Source organism: Mesocricetus auratus, unplaced genomic scaffold (genome assembly GCF_017639785.1).
Source record: "Mesocricetus auratus isolate SY011 unplaced genomic scaffold, BCM_Maur_2.0 Super-Scaffold_100004, whole genome shotgun sequence".
Classification (NCBI taxonomy): Eukaryota; Metazoa; Chordata; class Mammalia; order Rodentia; family Cricetidae; genus Mesocricetus; species Mesocricetus auratus.
The window spans coordinates 14,537,254-14,551,060 of NW_024429189.1; the positions used below are offsets into that span (position 1 = coordinate 14,537,254).

The window sequence follows — 13,807 nt, forward strand, 5'->3', positions numbered from 1 at the left end:
TCCACATGCCTCTGCTTCCTAAGTGCTGGAATTAAAGGTGTACAACACCATCACCCAGCTAACTCCTAATTCAAACTATGTTCATGCTAGGCTGAATTTTTTCTATTTTTTTAGATTAGAAACAAGATTGTTTTACATATCAATCCCTCCCCTCCTCCCCTGCCCCCCACTAACTCCCTATCCCATCCCTTTTTTGATCCCCAGGGAGGGTGAGGCCTTCCAAGAAGGATCTTGAAAATCTGTCATTTCCTTTGGAGCTGGGACTAGGCCCTCCCCTGTGTGTGTAGGCTGAGAGAGTGAGTATCCCTCTTGGTGGAATGGACTCCCAAAGTCCATGCTTTTGCTAGGGATAAATACTGATCTACTTCCAGAGGCCCCATAGATTGCCAAGGACTCCTCATTGACACCCACATTCAGGAGGTCTGGATCAGGCCGATATGCTGGTTTCCCAGCTATCAGTCTGAGGTCCATGAGCTCCCCTTTGTTCAGGTCAGCTGTTTCTGTGCGTCACCAGCCTGGTCTTGACCCCTTTGCTTATCCCTCTCTGCAACTGGGTTCCAGAGTTCAGTTCAGTGTTTAGCTGTGGGTGTCTGGCTAAGCTGAATTTTGTTTTTCAAACGTCTCCTTACTTTTGCTGTATTAATTCCAGTCATACTTTCTCTTGCTATGACATTCTTTCACTTCATCTCCACCTATCAAAATCCTTAGTTTACTCAAAAGTCTTCTTCCTAATGCTAGGACAGGTAAATACAATTCCTGATGCCATGGTGACTCCCAACCATAAAATTATTTTCATTGTTACTTCATAACTGTAATTTTCCCATTATGAATTATAATGTAAATATCTGATATTCACGACGATCTTAGGCAATCCCTCTGAAAGGGTCATTTGACCCCCAAAGGGATCACAATCCACAGGTTGCAAACTGCTACTCTAAAGTCTACTTCAGAATTTAATGAACAGAATTTATTCTGCACTTTTTCACAAAACACTGCCTTTTCAAAGAAGAGAAAATTCTGAGTTTTGTAGTAATACTATGAGAACTTCTTATGTTTATGTCTTATGACTCATACAAACAGCCAACTTATAGGTTAAACACCTTTTCTTTCTTTTAAACTTCTTGATACGCTACCATTAACTAATGTGTTTATTCCTTGATGCTTTCTCCAAGAATAATGGCATGTAGTCTTGGAAGTCTATGGTTAAACATCATTCTCTGAAGGGTGAGTAATTTTAAATTGTCAGGCTCAATCTGATCTGAAAAATGTAAGGGGTTCCATCAAAAGAGCAAAAACAGTCCCCAGGTCTCTAAAAATAAAAGTTACATAGAATTCTTGAAAATTTAACAAGGAAATAAATGTGTTGAATAAGAACTAGTTCAGGTTTGCCCCTGTGTTAGGATTCCTTGAGCTATTATCTTATTTTTATTAACTTGATCACAAGAGCTTAGAACTCAGGAAAAAATAAAGTTATAAATAGGATCTGAGTAAATCTTTAAAATATTATACTATTCAAGGTTTGTTTTTTTCAAATAAAGAAAACAGTGAGTGACAGATTAGATTGTAACATGGGACTATTATTTCCCTACAACAGAACAGAACTCTTGAGGAAATTTTTTATTTAGATAGACAAGTAAAAATATTGGCGGGCAATATGGCTCAGCAGGAAAAAGCACTTGCTGTGCATGCCTACTAATCTGAGTTCAATACCCAAGGCCCCCTGGAAGGTGAAAGCCACTCTCAGAAGCTGGTTTTCTAATCTTTGCATACCTGTTGTGGCATACACATGCACAACAGCACACAAATGTGCATAATACACAAACACATATACAAATAAGGTTTTTGATTTTTAAAAAATATCTTACTAGAGAGCATTTAAAGATTTATTATCTCACAGGTGCTAAGCTCCATGCTACACACACAAATGATTGAGAGATACAATAGTGACTACTGATATCTGTGACTAACTCAAAAAAATGTCTGTCTAAAACCATTTTTCAAAAGCTGAAACAATAGCAATAGTGAGGCAAAATAACCTTTCTGGACCAAATTGTATCCTCCTATCTTAACATTCACTGTTCTACAAATTACAAGCCACTGTTCATGGGTGGCCACTGCTAAAACCACAAATATTTAAAACAAATATTTAAATAATTTAAATATTTATATATATTTAAAACAAATATATATAAAACAAATATTTATATATATTAAATTATATAATTTTTTGTAAAATATCACATTCAAATGATACAAAGTTCCTTGAGATAAAATTTTTTCTAGAAATGTATAATTTTAAATAAGAAATACTGAGGGGGGTGAGAATAATGTGAATAACTATAAGAGAGCCAGAAAAATTTATATACAGTATTTCTCAATGCTTTCTCAACTGTACATGAATTTTTTAATCAGAAACATGACAAAACAACAAAACTATGAGAGACATTACAGGAAAAACATACAAAAATGAATGAATATTTTAGAAACATGAAAATATAAAGGATATATGAGTAGTTTTAATACATAGAAGCCCTAACTCACATCACATCTTCCCTTGTGTCTCTACCTATGGGCCACCATTTCAGAAGACCAGAAGGTTCCTCATGTGGCTGCATACACAAGAATGAACCATAGAGGCATATAGCAACCCAATGTGCCCAAAAGAGTTGAGGAGGCCAAACTTGATTCCAAGAAATTGAATATTTCATACATATGAAGGCTTAAGGGGAAAAGAAAACTAGGAGCTAGAGAGGTGACTTAGTAGGTAAGAGTCCTTACTGCTTTACCAGAGAACCTGAGGTCTGTCCCCAGGTCCCACATGACAATCCCCCACAATTCCACCTCCAGTAGATCAGATGTCCTCTTCTCCCTCACAAGTACTCACATGCACATGACATATACATGCACACACATACACATAGATAAAAATACAAATAAAATCTAAGGATGGGGCAAATGGAGGGAGAAAGAAAGGGTCTACAGTATGGCTCCCGAGTACACAGGAGACTCAGACTCTTCAACAGCAAATGGAAATACATTTTCTTTGACTAAGACCTTGGTTAAGAGCAGAAAATCCTTCCTTAAATAAACAAACGTTGAAAATACAAGTAGAAAAGTAGGATTAAAGTTCTTTATTTCCTAAATGAATCTTTTCTATGGTATGAAGGTTAACCATGGTAAAGACAGTCAACATGTAAAATAGCTTAACTAGAAGTACCCTAAGTTTGCTCTAAAAGCTTCAATACTATATAAAAAGGAAAGTGATATTTATAATGTAAAATATTTTGCATTAATTAGAAGATTTTCCTCACTTTCTCATTCAGTTCATTAATTTTTCTCCTCTCTGTAAAAGTACATTAAACACCCAGTTTGATTTTTAAATATAGCTTTCAGATTTCAAAGATTATAAACAGCAGATTTACCAAAGAGGCCTTTAAGGCACAGTCTGTTAGAAATAACATCTTGCATCCACATGAACTATCATGGGGTGGGGGGGGGGTGTTGGTAATACTCTTACCTGCAATATCTATTTTATTTTAAAATAATCAAGAAAGGATATTAAAAACATATATTTGAAATTTTAGTGCAGTGATTTAACTCCTTAGAAGTGGTGACTTCAAAGTATGTACTAGTAACTACATAGCTTTATTTTTTAACTTACAGATTGCAGGTAGAACAAACTACAAACTTAGAAAAAGAAAATGTTTCCTCCCTCTAAAGAGAATATTCTACTTCTTGAGAGAACTAACAGAGACAAGTGGAAAAGACGAACAGAGGAGGACACACTGTAGGACAGAGTTCTAACTTTACAAACAAGGTAGGTAGGTAGGGTGCGGGCATGTGTGTGTGTGTGTGTGTGTGTGTGTGCGCGCGCTCGCGTGAACGTGCGTGCATGCTTGCGTGTACACTAGTGTGTGTTAGGGAGGGGACAGTCAAAGAAAAGAAGGTACAGACAGAGCATGGGGGGAGATAGTGCAAGAGAGAATGAGAGACCACATATGCACATAACTGAATTATTATCTGGTTTTAAGTATTAATCTGTTTCTGTATTAGTGTGGTCCGCAACATTTTCAACATAAAGTCCTGATGTTTAAACTGCAGATTCAGAAAAGATTTGAAGGACATAAAAACCTTTGTGCAGGAAGCCTTAAGTAGCACTGAAAACTAGAAGGCTAGTGTGGTGCAGAATAGATAAAATAGATAAAAGAGTTATGAAGACAAGCTGAAAGAAAATGCCCTGAGACTGTATTGGACAGGAAACAGAGCAAGACATGAGGAATCTCTCAGCCATTTCTCATCTACGGAATAATCAAATACTAGTAAAATCAAATACAGTCAGGTATTAGTGGCACACATCTCTAATCTCAGCACTCAGGAGGCAGAGACAGGTAGATCTCTTTGAGTTTGAGACCAGCCTGGTCTACAAGAGCTAGTTCCTGGACAGCCTCCAAAGCCACAGAGAAAAACCCTGTCTCGGAAAACAAACAAACAAAAAAATTATAGGATGCTACGCCTAACCTAACAACAAAATTATTTATACAATATCAGACAGCATCTAAACTTCTCCCCACAAAAAGTTTATATAACTAGTAAACTAGTATAAGGCCAGGAAACTGACCAGTAACAAAATACTACTACCTCTAGCCAAGTACAAACAAACATCAGAGAACTTCACAGTATGAATGAAAGAGGATAAAATTGGAATAGTGTTATTAAGTACTCTAAAAAAAAATGTGTGTGTGTGTGCACTCTCAACTACTCTATGAATAAAGAACGTGCAAAATACACTTTCTCATTTTCAGAAAAATGTCCTCATTGTATTTTCTATCCACTACAGACATTTTAAAAAAGCTCATGTGCAACCAGGGAGAGAATTCAAATCCCTGTGCCATGCAAAATGTCAGATTCAGTGGTGTGTCTGCAATACCAGACAGTGAGAAGGGAGGCAGAGAGCAAAATCCTCTGGAAGCTTCAAGATCAGTTAGCCTGAAGTACGCAGTATAGGGAAACAACCAAGAGACCCTAGCTCACACACGGGGAAGGCAAAAAGTGGCATTCAAGGTTGTACTCTACATGGCTGTTCTCTCACATGAGCACCTTCATGCAGGACCTTGTACACACAGGTACAAACTGCACACACACATATAAAAACATTAGAAAACATAAAATAGCTCATATAGTGGCAAGATAACACCATCACTACACGAATTAACATTTTCAATGTGTATGACTACACAGGAAACCTGAGAAATAAGATAACAGGACTCACGAAACATATTTGGTGAGAGGCGGGATGACAAAGGTGCAATGAATAAACATCTCAGGACCCTGCTCAATCATATGGTCAACCATATACAGAGTAGTTTTGTAGGTTATGCTTTCTAAGAATTCCCCCATTGTGTCTATTTTCAAATGTATAAAAAGCATTAATAGATTGTACTGGCTAGTTTTGTACGTCAACTTGGCACGAGCTACAGTCAGTCATCAGAGGAAGGAGCCTCAGTTGAGGAAATGCCTCCATGAGATCCAATTGTAGGGCATTTTCTTAATTGTGCTCAGGGAGGGTGTGCTCCTATCATGATGGGTGATGTCATCCCTGGGCTGGTGATTCTGGGTTCTATAACAAAGCAGAGTGAACAAGCCCAAACAAGCAATAACCAGCTGCCCTCCAGGACCTCTGCCTCAGCTCCTGCCAACAGGATCTTTCCCTAATTGAACTGCTGTCCTGACTTCCATCAGTGATGAACACCAATATGGAAGTTGTAAGCCAAATAAAACTTTTCATCCCCCATTTGCGTTTTAGTCATGGTCTTTCATTGCAACTATAGAAATCCTAACAAAGCTGTGCAGCGGTGACGCACGCCTTTCATCACAGCACTCTGGAGGCAGAGGCAGGCAGACCTCTGTGAGTTTAAGATCAGCCTGGTCAAAACAGCTAGTTCCAGAACCACTAGTGCTGCTCCAAAAACCAAAAATAGGAGAGAAAGAGACAGAGAGAGGGGGGGATGGGGGAGAGGGGGGGAATTTCCCACTTTTATCAATCCACGCTATATATTTTTACTTACTAAAATTTGTGCTTTAATGTGTTCAGATCTATCCATTTCAGTATTTCAAGCAACTACTTTCAGTTCATCTATATTATATAAATACTTTTAATTTCACCACTTCTAAGAAGTGAAATCACTGCACTGAAATTTCAAGTATATGTTTTTAATATCCTTTCTTGATTATTTTCTACTGCTATTGTTTTTTTTTCCAGTTTACATCTAAGTTCCTCCAAGAGATATTCTTTCTTGGACTATAAGGTTTAAAAGGCCCTGCATATACCAACTAAAAACAGATATATAATAAAACTCAACTTTTAAAACATGGTATGGATGTGAATATAACTCAAACCATGACACAAAATAGTTCTTTGCAATCAGTTCTACATTTTGGTATGTTTGATGTTTTGCTCTTTGATACCTGAGTTAACCACAATTATGCTTTCACATATTCTAATTCATAGGCTGTTCAGGAATATTTGTTCATAAGCTCATTCCTACATATACTTTACAAACAGTTTATCTGAAAGGCAAGTATCATCTACATGGGGCTATTCCCAGCCAGCTGTATACATGCAGAGCAGCTGCCCACAGAAGTAGAAACCTGCATACATCAGCAACAAGAAACAGGACAGTGAACAAGAAAGGCCAAAGGATCATGACTAGGGAACTAACTCTCCTACAATATTCTCAGAATGCCCTTCACATTCTTTCACTACTTTCTTCATAGCAGAAACGGCAAGCTGTAATGTCATGTGGCTTTCCCCCTGATCTGTTAAGTCTTGAGTCTTTTAAAAGTCGATAGTAAAAGCTCTCAGGAATAAGAAATTCTGGTATGTTGCTGTACTATAGAAAGAAGGGCCACTAATCAATAATCACAAATATTCTGAGTACTTTTACCATACTGAAATGGTAAAAGTTTAAACAGAAAGCTATGTATGACTAATGTAATTTAAAGATCATGACAGATAATTTTCATTGCCAACTTTGTTAGATTAAGAAAGGTCAAGCCCACTAACCAGGGACACTTTGGGGTATTTCCACACAGGTTTAACTGAGGAAGGAACACTCATCCAAAGTAATGTGCATTATCCAATAGGGAAAGCCAGAATAGCACTGGTGATACCCTGTCTCTGATTCCTGCTAAGAACCCAATCACCAATCCAACTACTATGCTTTTCCATGTTAATCTGTTCTTTTCTGAACTGGGAAACAAAATTAACCCTTCCATTCTGATGTTGCTTCCTGTCCTGTGTTTGGTCATGGTAAGGAGAAAACTAATACAATAGCACCTGAAACATGTATCAAAACATTTTGATACCATATGAACATAAGTTCATATTTATTTGAAAGAGTATTGAAATCTCTCACTGTAATTGCAGTTCTGTCTATTTTTTGTCAAAAATATCATTCATTTTGGATTTTTTTCGTTAATTGTACATAGAAATCTGAAAAAGGAAAAGAAAGGGAACACTGGCTATCCCTTTAGGGTACATATGATGTGTATATATATATTTAGACATTAGCATATCTTAGTTGAATAGCCTTCATTATGACATTTTATCCCATTTACATTATATACTTTGACTGTACATACAACTCTCACTTAACCCTCTATTATGCCCTGCTGGATTGCTTCCTTCTCCCTATGTCTATGTTAAAATGTAGCAACTTACTTATTTATCCACAAAGTCCATGGCCCGAGAAATTCTAGAAGACAATGAACAAATACACTGATAGTACATTAGAAGCAAAATAGAGTACCTGTAGTGCTCGCTGCTGGGAATACTCTGGGAGAAGTACAAAGCTGCTGTCCGTGCTCTCCAATGCCATTTCTTTGCAGGAAGGGTATAGAGGACACAACTGTCTAATTCTTCTTGGAGCAGCTCTACCAGCTGTTGATGGGAGCCTCCGTAAAATGCCTCGATGATGAGAATACTCATTGGCCTGTTCAAACCTTTGAACTTAAACAAAATAAATTATATAGATACATATGTGTGCTTTCTTCAAATACATACATACAATTCTAATAAAAACATGTAATTTTTTAAAAAATAAAGACATTAAAGGCTTCAGAAACAGATCAGCCAGTAAAGGTTTACAACCAAAAAGATAAGCAAAAACAATATAACAGCAAAAATTATCACATATCAGATGAAGTTTTCAATCAATAATTTATGGTATTTATATTAAATGAATAAAAGATGCCTCTATTTTCGTTATTAATGTTTTCCTCAGGTCCTAAGTTTATTTCTACTTTATTGTCCCACCCAGAAACATAAAATCCTTTCCTACTATGTTCCTTCACTTTTTTGCTGGTCAGTGCTGAGCCTGACTAAGTGATCTTTGACCTGCTTGATCTAGGACTTTCTTCCATAGCCTTTGAACTAATCTCCTAAGAGTGTTTACTTTTCTAAGACAAGAACTCATTCTGCAGAAAAGTATGACTTGAAGTCATGATGACCCCGCTTCATTTTTCAGGCTCTTTCCAGTTCAATAATTATCTGGTACCATAATTCTCCTGTTACTTCATCTTTAAGCACATTAGTTGCCACTTCTCCCAATAAACGTACATGTAAAAGAAAGTGTACTTATATCTAGCAATCAAATTTCTAGCATTAAAAAAAGTAGGACATAATTTCTTGAGCCAAACTACACATGTCTTGATCAATTAAATCCCCACTGCTTATTTTCCGTATCCTACCCTCTTCTGAGTCACTAAAATCTTGGCTTAAATGCATATATGCCCATGATCCAAGAAGGTTTCTACCACTTTTATAAAGGAAGAAAATTGTTAGGAGCATAAAATAGTACTGGTTGAGTTCTTAAACTATCATAAAATTCCATCATAAACAATAGTCATCAAATAATTTTTCATTTAATATATTTGTTAATGTGTTCAATGAAATAAAATATGTATAAATATTTAAAATTTTATACACAGTTTAAATTATACATTCTTTCCAATGATAAAAGGGGAATATCATTCTATATATGAATGCTATATTGCTAAAAAAAACTATTCCAGGTGTCTGAATTTTTTTATGAATGAGGTAAATAATATTCATTAGATCGTATATAGCTTTTTACACTAATGTTACATAATGTTGCATACTTCATTCCTAGTCTCAATGACTCAATAATGTTTAGTAAAAAGACTGTCCTTCCTTTTGTTCAAAATGAGGCCTACTTAATTTGTATTTCAAATCAAAAGTATCATATGGCTTTCAAATTAATAGTTACTAAAAACTTTAAAAGTTTGGTGTGTGAATCTTCCAATGAGCATCTGAAGACAGAAGAGAGTGATGTATGAGTCTGTAGATGTGTGTGCATGTATGCAGATGAGAATGGAAGGGAGAGGCACAAAAGGGGAAGGCAAAGAGATTAACTCCCTTACATGCAAAATAAAATAAAATAAAATGCAGTCTTCACCAGACAGAGACCAGTTTGATTCTGTTTACTTTCTAGTTATCTGATACTGATACCTAACTTTGAAAGACTCATCTATAAAATTAAGATAACTGTTCCAACCTTAGAGGCTTGTTGTAAAGATAAATTTAGATTACCGCCGGGTGGTGGTGGCACACGCCTTTAATCCCAGCACTCCGGAGGCAGAGGCAGGCGGATCTATGTGAGTTCAAGGCCAGGCTGGACCGACAGCCTCCAAAACAATACAGAGAAACCTTGTCTCGTAAAACCAAAAAAAAAAAAAAAAAAAAAAAAAAAAAAAGATTACATGAAGAATAGCAGCTTACCAAAGAAATAAGATATTTAGCACTTCAAAATGTATAAATCACTGTCTAGCCAAAATGTATATCAGTGAATATACCGTAATTTTAAATTAAGTTATTTTCAATCAAGTCCTCCTACCAAGGACAGAAAGGAAAAGCGAATGTGCAGGTGGGCTTGGAATCAAGTCCATCTCTCATCAGCAGTTGGTATTTCAAACAGCGGTTCCAGAACTCGGCAATTTTGCGTCAAAAATAATCTTAGGGCTATAGAGTTCTTCCTCCTGCTTTTATGACACAGAATTCAATGTGTTCTCACACACACTTAATAGAGGGAAATAATTAATCCTTCAAATGCTGAGGATAAAAACAACTTAAAATATTTGAAACAAATGAAGAGAATTTACAAAATTATATCAAAGGTTTCAAGCAATATCGTTTCAAACCACTTTCAAAATAAACTGCTTTCAAGGTCTACATCATTGTTCCCTTTTCTATGATTAATTAAAAGCATGCCACGTGTTTATTTTACAATGTTTCATAAGGGTTTGAATCACAAGTTTATCAACAAGCCATCAGCCATTGTGGAGGCAGCTCATGTAGATGCTGCAGTACACTGAGACCCAGTGAGCAAATCTAAAAGCAAAGCATGTAGGAGTAGAGAGAGAGGGAGGGAGGGAGGGAGGGAGGGGAGAGAAGAGACAGACAGACAGACAGACAGACAGACAGACAGACAGACAGAGGCTATAGCTATAATAGATTACTATTCCTTTAAAAGCTCCATAAAAGGGAAGTGTACAGGTTTGAAGTAACATTTATTTGAACATTTTTCTACTGGCTCATGGGTGTGTCTATGGTTGGGATATTTTTCTAGGGAAAGTAACTATGTCCTACAATCTCTGAAAACTATACTTAGTGGCTTTGATTCATGGAATTTGTTCTGCTTGTTTTATAGAAACAGACATATCCTGACAGCACCCCCACTACTTCTATTAGAACTTTTGTGGTAAGAAGAAAAAGTATTCTCTTAACTCTTCTTGAAGCACAACCTGAAACAAAGATGATTTCTACTTGCCACAAACAAAATGGGGAAACTGATTTTCAAATACAAGATTCAAACCAAATGACACAAGAGCACATTAAGGAATGTTTTAAATATTTTCACTGTGCTTGGTTTTTGTTTTAAAAAACACTGTCTGAAATAAATAAGCATGAGGCCAAAACCACCCACTTTGCTATTACAATAGAATTTGTAAATATAAAGGCAGTGTTCTGTTTACCCATTTTAATAGCAGTCAGAGAAACCTGCAGGTGGTTACCCTCATACAATGGGGGCTTACAAGCAGCAGACCATACAGGGCCTCTGATTTTAAAGTTCTAGTTGTTCATCAAAGACAGAGTCTCCTTGATGGCAGAAGGTTAAAATGATGTGTCTGCCAAAAGATGTTATTGAGCCTACACAAGACAATATTTGCAGTCAGTAAACAGAGAGATAAATGCGGTGCTTAGCTTGCATTTTGCTTTTTCATTTATTCAGTCTAGTATCCTAGCCTATAGGATGGTGCCACACACATTCACAGGTGAGTCTTCCCTCACTTAAACCTTTCTGGAAACACCACATGGACATAGTCAGCAGTGTTTCCATGATGGCTATACATCCAGTCTGTCTGACAATAACAATAATTCCCCCCTCCATTATTAACTTAGCACCCAACACATCACTTTAAATTGTAACATTCTGCCCCAATACCTAAAGTGTTATTTTCACCTCATAATACAAAATGAATTTAGTCTATCTCTAAAGGTTTCTTTCTGAATCAAACATTTTCAGTGCTGTTGAAAGTTGGAATGTTTCTAAGAGTCAATGAGGTTTCTTAAATGCTATTCTCAGACAGACAAAAAAAAAGGTTGTATGATTCCAATATAAAATGACACTAAATAAACAGTCATACTCCTAAAATGATAAGTGAGAAGTCCAGAAAGAAAGACTGTACGAGAGCAAGACTGAAAGATAACAGGGCAAATAATATAGCTACATAACTGCCCTCTGGGACTAGTGGTAGAATCATGTCAGCTCCAACATCATTGGGAAGCCCTGCTGCCTGCTTCACTTAGACTTGGTCAGACTACTCTCTGCAGCCTTCCTCAGTGGATGGCTTATGGCCCAGGCCTCCCTAACATCCTGTACTTTCTGTTGTCAAACTCAAGTTTCATTTCCTACCTTCATTCTTAAGGACTCAATGCAGGGAATCTGATGGCCACACATTGCCAGACCTCAGTGGCTTTGGGGAACTTTGATTCAAGCTTCTATGACTCCCTTACTTTTTTGTCTATCGTGTCTGAAAAACCAGCACCAAATGGACAGCACTGTCAAGTTCTGCTGTCAGCTGGAAATGTGGCCTGACCCCTTTGGACCAAAGCTGTGGTGGATCTCTAGAATGAATCTGAGAAAATAAATCCCTAGGCAGTTTATATCCCACAGGGAAATCCTTAGGCAGTATTCTCAAGTCAAGCTCCTCTTTCAAATGAATTTGCATTGTCACAGATTCAGCTTTTGGTGAGTGGGATCCTGCCCTCAGAGCACATTTACTATTGTCTCTACATAAAAATGGCCAATTCTCTTTAATGATGTTAATTTCTTTAACAATCACAGCTACTTTCTCAATACCTTCCTTGTCTACAACTTTGAACTTGTTTACAACCCTTTCCTGGTTAAGCTTTCTGCTGCATTTGCTGCTCATTCTTACTGTAGAACTTTCTAAGAGCAGCAAATGGTAACCATGACATGGCCCAAATGCTATCTACTGTCTTGTAATTTCCTCTGCCAACAAATTAATGCACCATTTTTTAATCCAACTACCCAGTTTCTCAGTATTTCTGCAGAATGAAATCTGTTTCTTGCCAGAATGTAACACTACAGTCCCTAACCCAGTTCACAATAAAGGCCTCATTTCCCTCTGAAGCCATGAGCTGAGCCCTCCCTCCATGTTCTGCATTTCTTTCAGCATTTTCTGCTCATCCAATTTTTCTTCAGAATTGCTCAATTCTGCTTACAACTGACTAGGAGAGTCTCAAATTCTTGCACATTCCTCTGACAATCTAGTAGCAAAGGCTTCTCTCTAAACCACATGGTCAGGTTCATGCCAGCAACAAGCCAAGTCCTTGGTAGCAGCTTTATCAGTTGTTTTTATCATCATCATGAGAAGGCACAAAGAGCAAAACCTATTTTGGTTTGTAGCTGTAAAGGAGAGATGGTTCATTATGCTAGAGAATGGATGATGGTGGAGTGAAGGCAAGGAAAGAGTGGAGTGCAGCACAAGTGTTTGACATCATGATATACTGTATTCCTTCTTAAACTCCAAGCCAAAACAAAGCTGTAAAGAGAAGCTTTATCTTTGCTAGCCGCTTTGGTTTATCACCCGCCAGTTGCCTGGGCTCTGCGGCTTTGTAGACCCCAAATAACACACAAGACGCTGTATTAATTATGAAGCTGTTGGCCTTGCTTGTTTCTAACTGGCTAGCTCTGACTTAAGTAATTACCCCATAATTGTTAATCTAAGTATGTCTCTTACCGGAGAGGTTTCCGGGCTTCCTACCCCAATGGCGTTACATCTTGACTCCCTGTGTTTCTCCTTCCCAGAGTTCTCCTGGACTCCTAGCTCCACCTAACTAGATTCCTATTGGCCAGCAGTAATTTATTGACATATACACAGGACTTCCCCAACACAAAGCCTTAAGCTTTTTCTTGTCATGGATTTGGTAACAGCAATGAGGGGGGAAAATGACTTTAAAAAAATAAAACCTGATGCAATGGATACCAAACAATAACTATCTGTCTTCTCTACATGACACACAATATTAAGTGACATAAAAAGAGTACAAGATCATTACGTACTCCCTAAGAGCATAAAAAATTTCAGATTAAATGTTTAGCAACGTTTACAGTTTTCTGCTTCAACACGTAAAGTTTTATTAAAGAAAATTCATTTCTTCAGCATATTTTATTCTTTAATGACAGCACTGAGGAAATTCTAC

General features: G+C 37.1%; 1 protein-coding gene across 7 annotated transcripts in view; it reads right to left on the reverse strand.

The window, feature by feature from the left end:
* Gtdc1 (glycosyltransferase like domain containing 1) overlaps positions 1 to 13,807 on the reverse strand; it is a 334,933-nt gene that overhangs the window by 206,790 nt on the left and 114,336 nt on the right. For 5 of the 7 annotated variants that reach the window (XM_040745304.1, XM_040745309.1, XM_040745303.1 and 2 more), the window contains one exon: positions 7,809 to 8,008. The exons of 1 other annotated variant lie outside the window; for it this stretch is intronic. In XM_040745304.1, coding sequence (XP_040601238.1) covers positions 7,809 to 7,987 — 179 coding nt within the window. In that variant the 5' untranslated portion in view covers positions 7,988 to 8,008. Of the gene's footprint in view, positions 1 to 7,808; positions 8,009 to 13,807 lie in introns of those variants that run through there. One more of the 7 variants, XM_040745307.1, reaches the window with a different exon arrangement.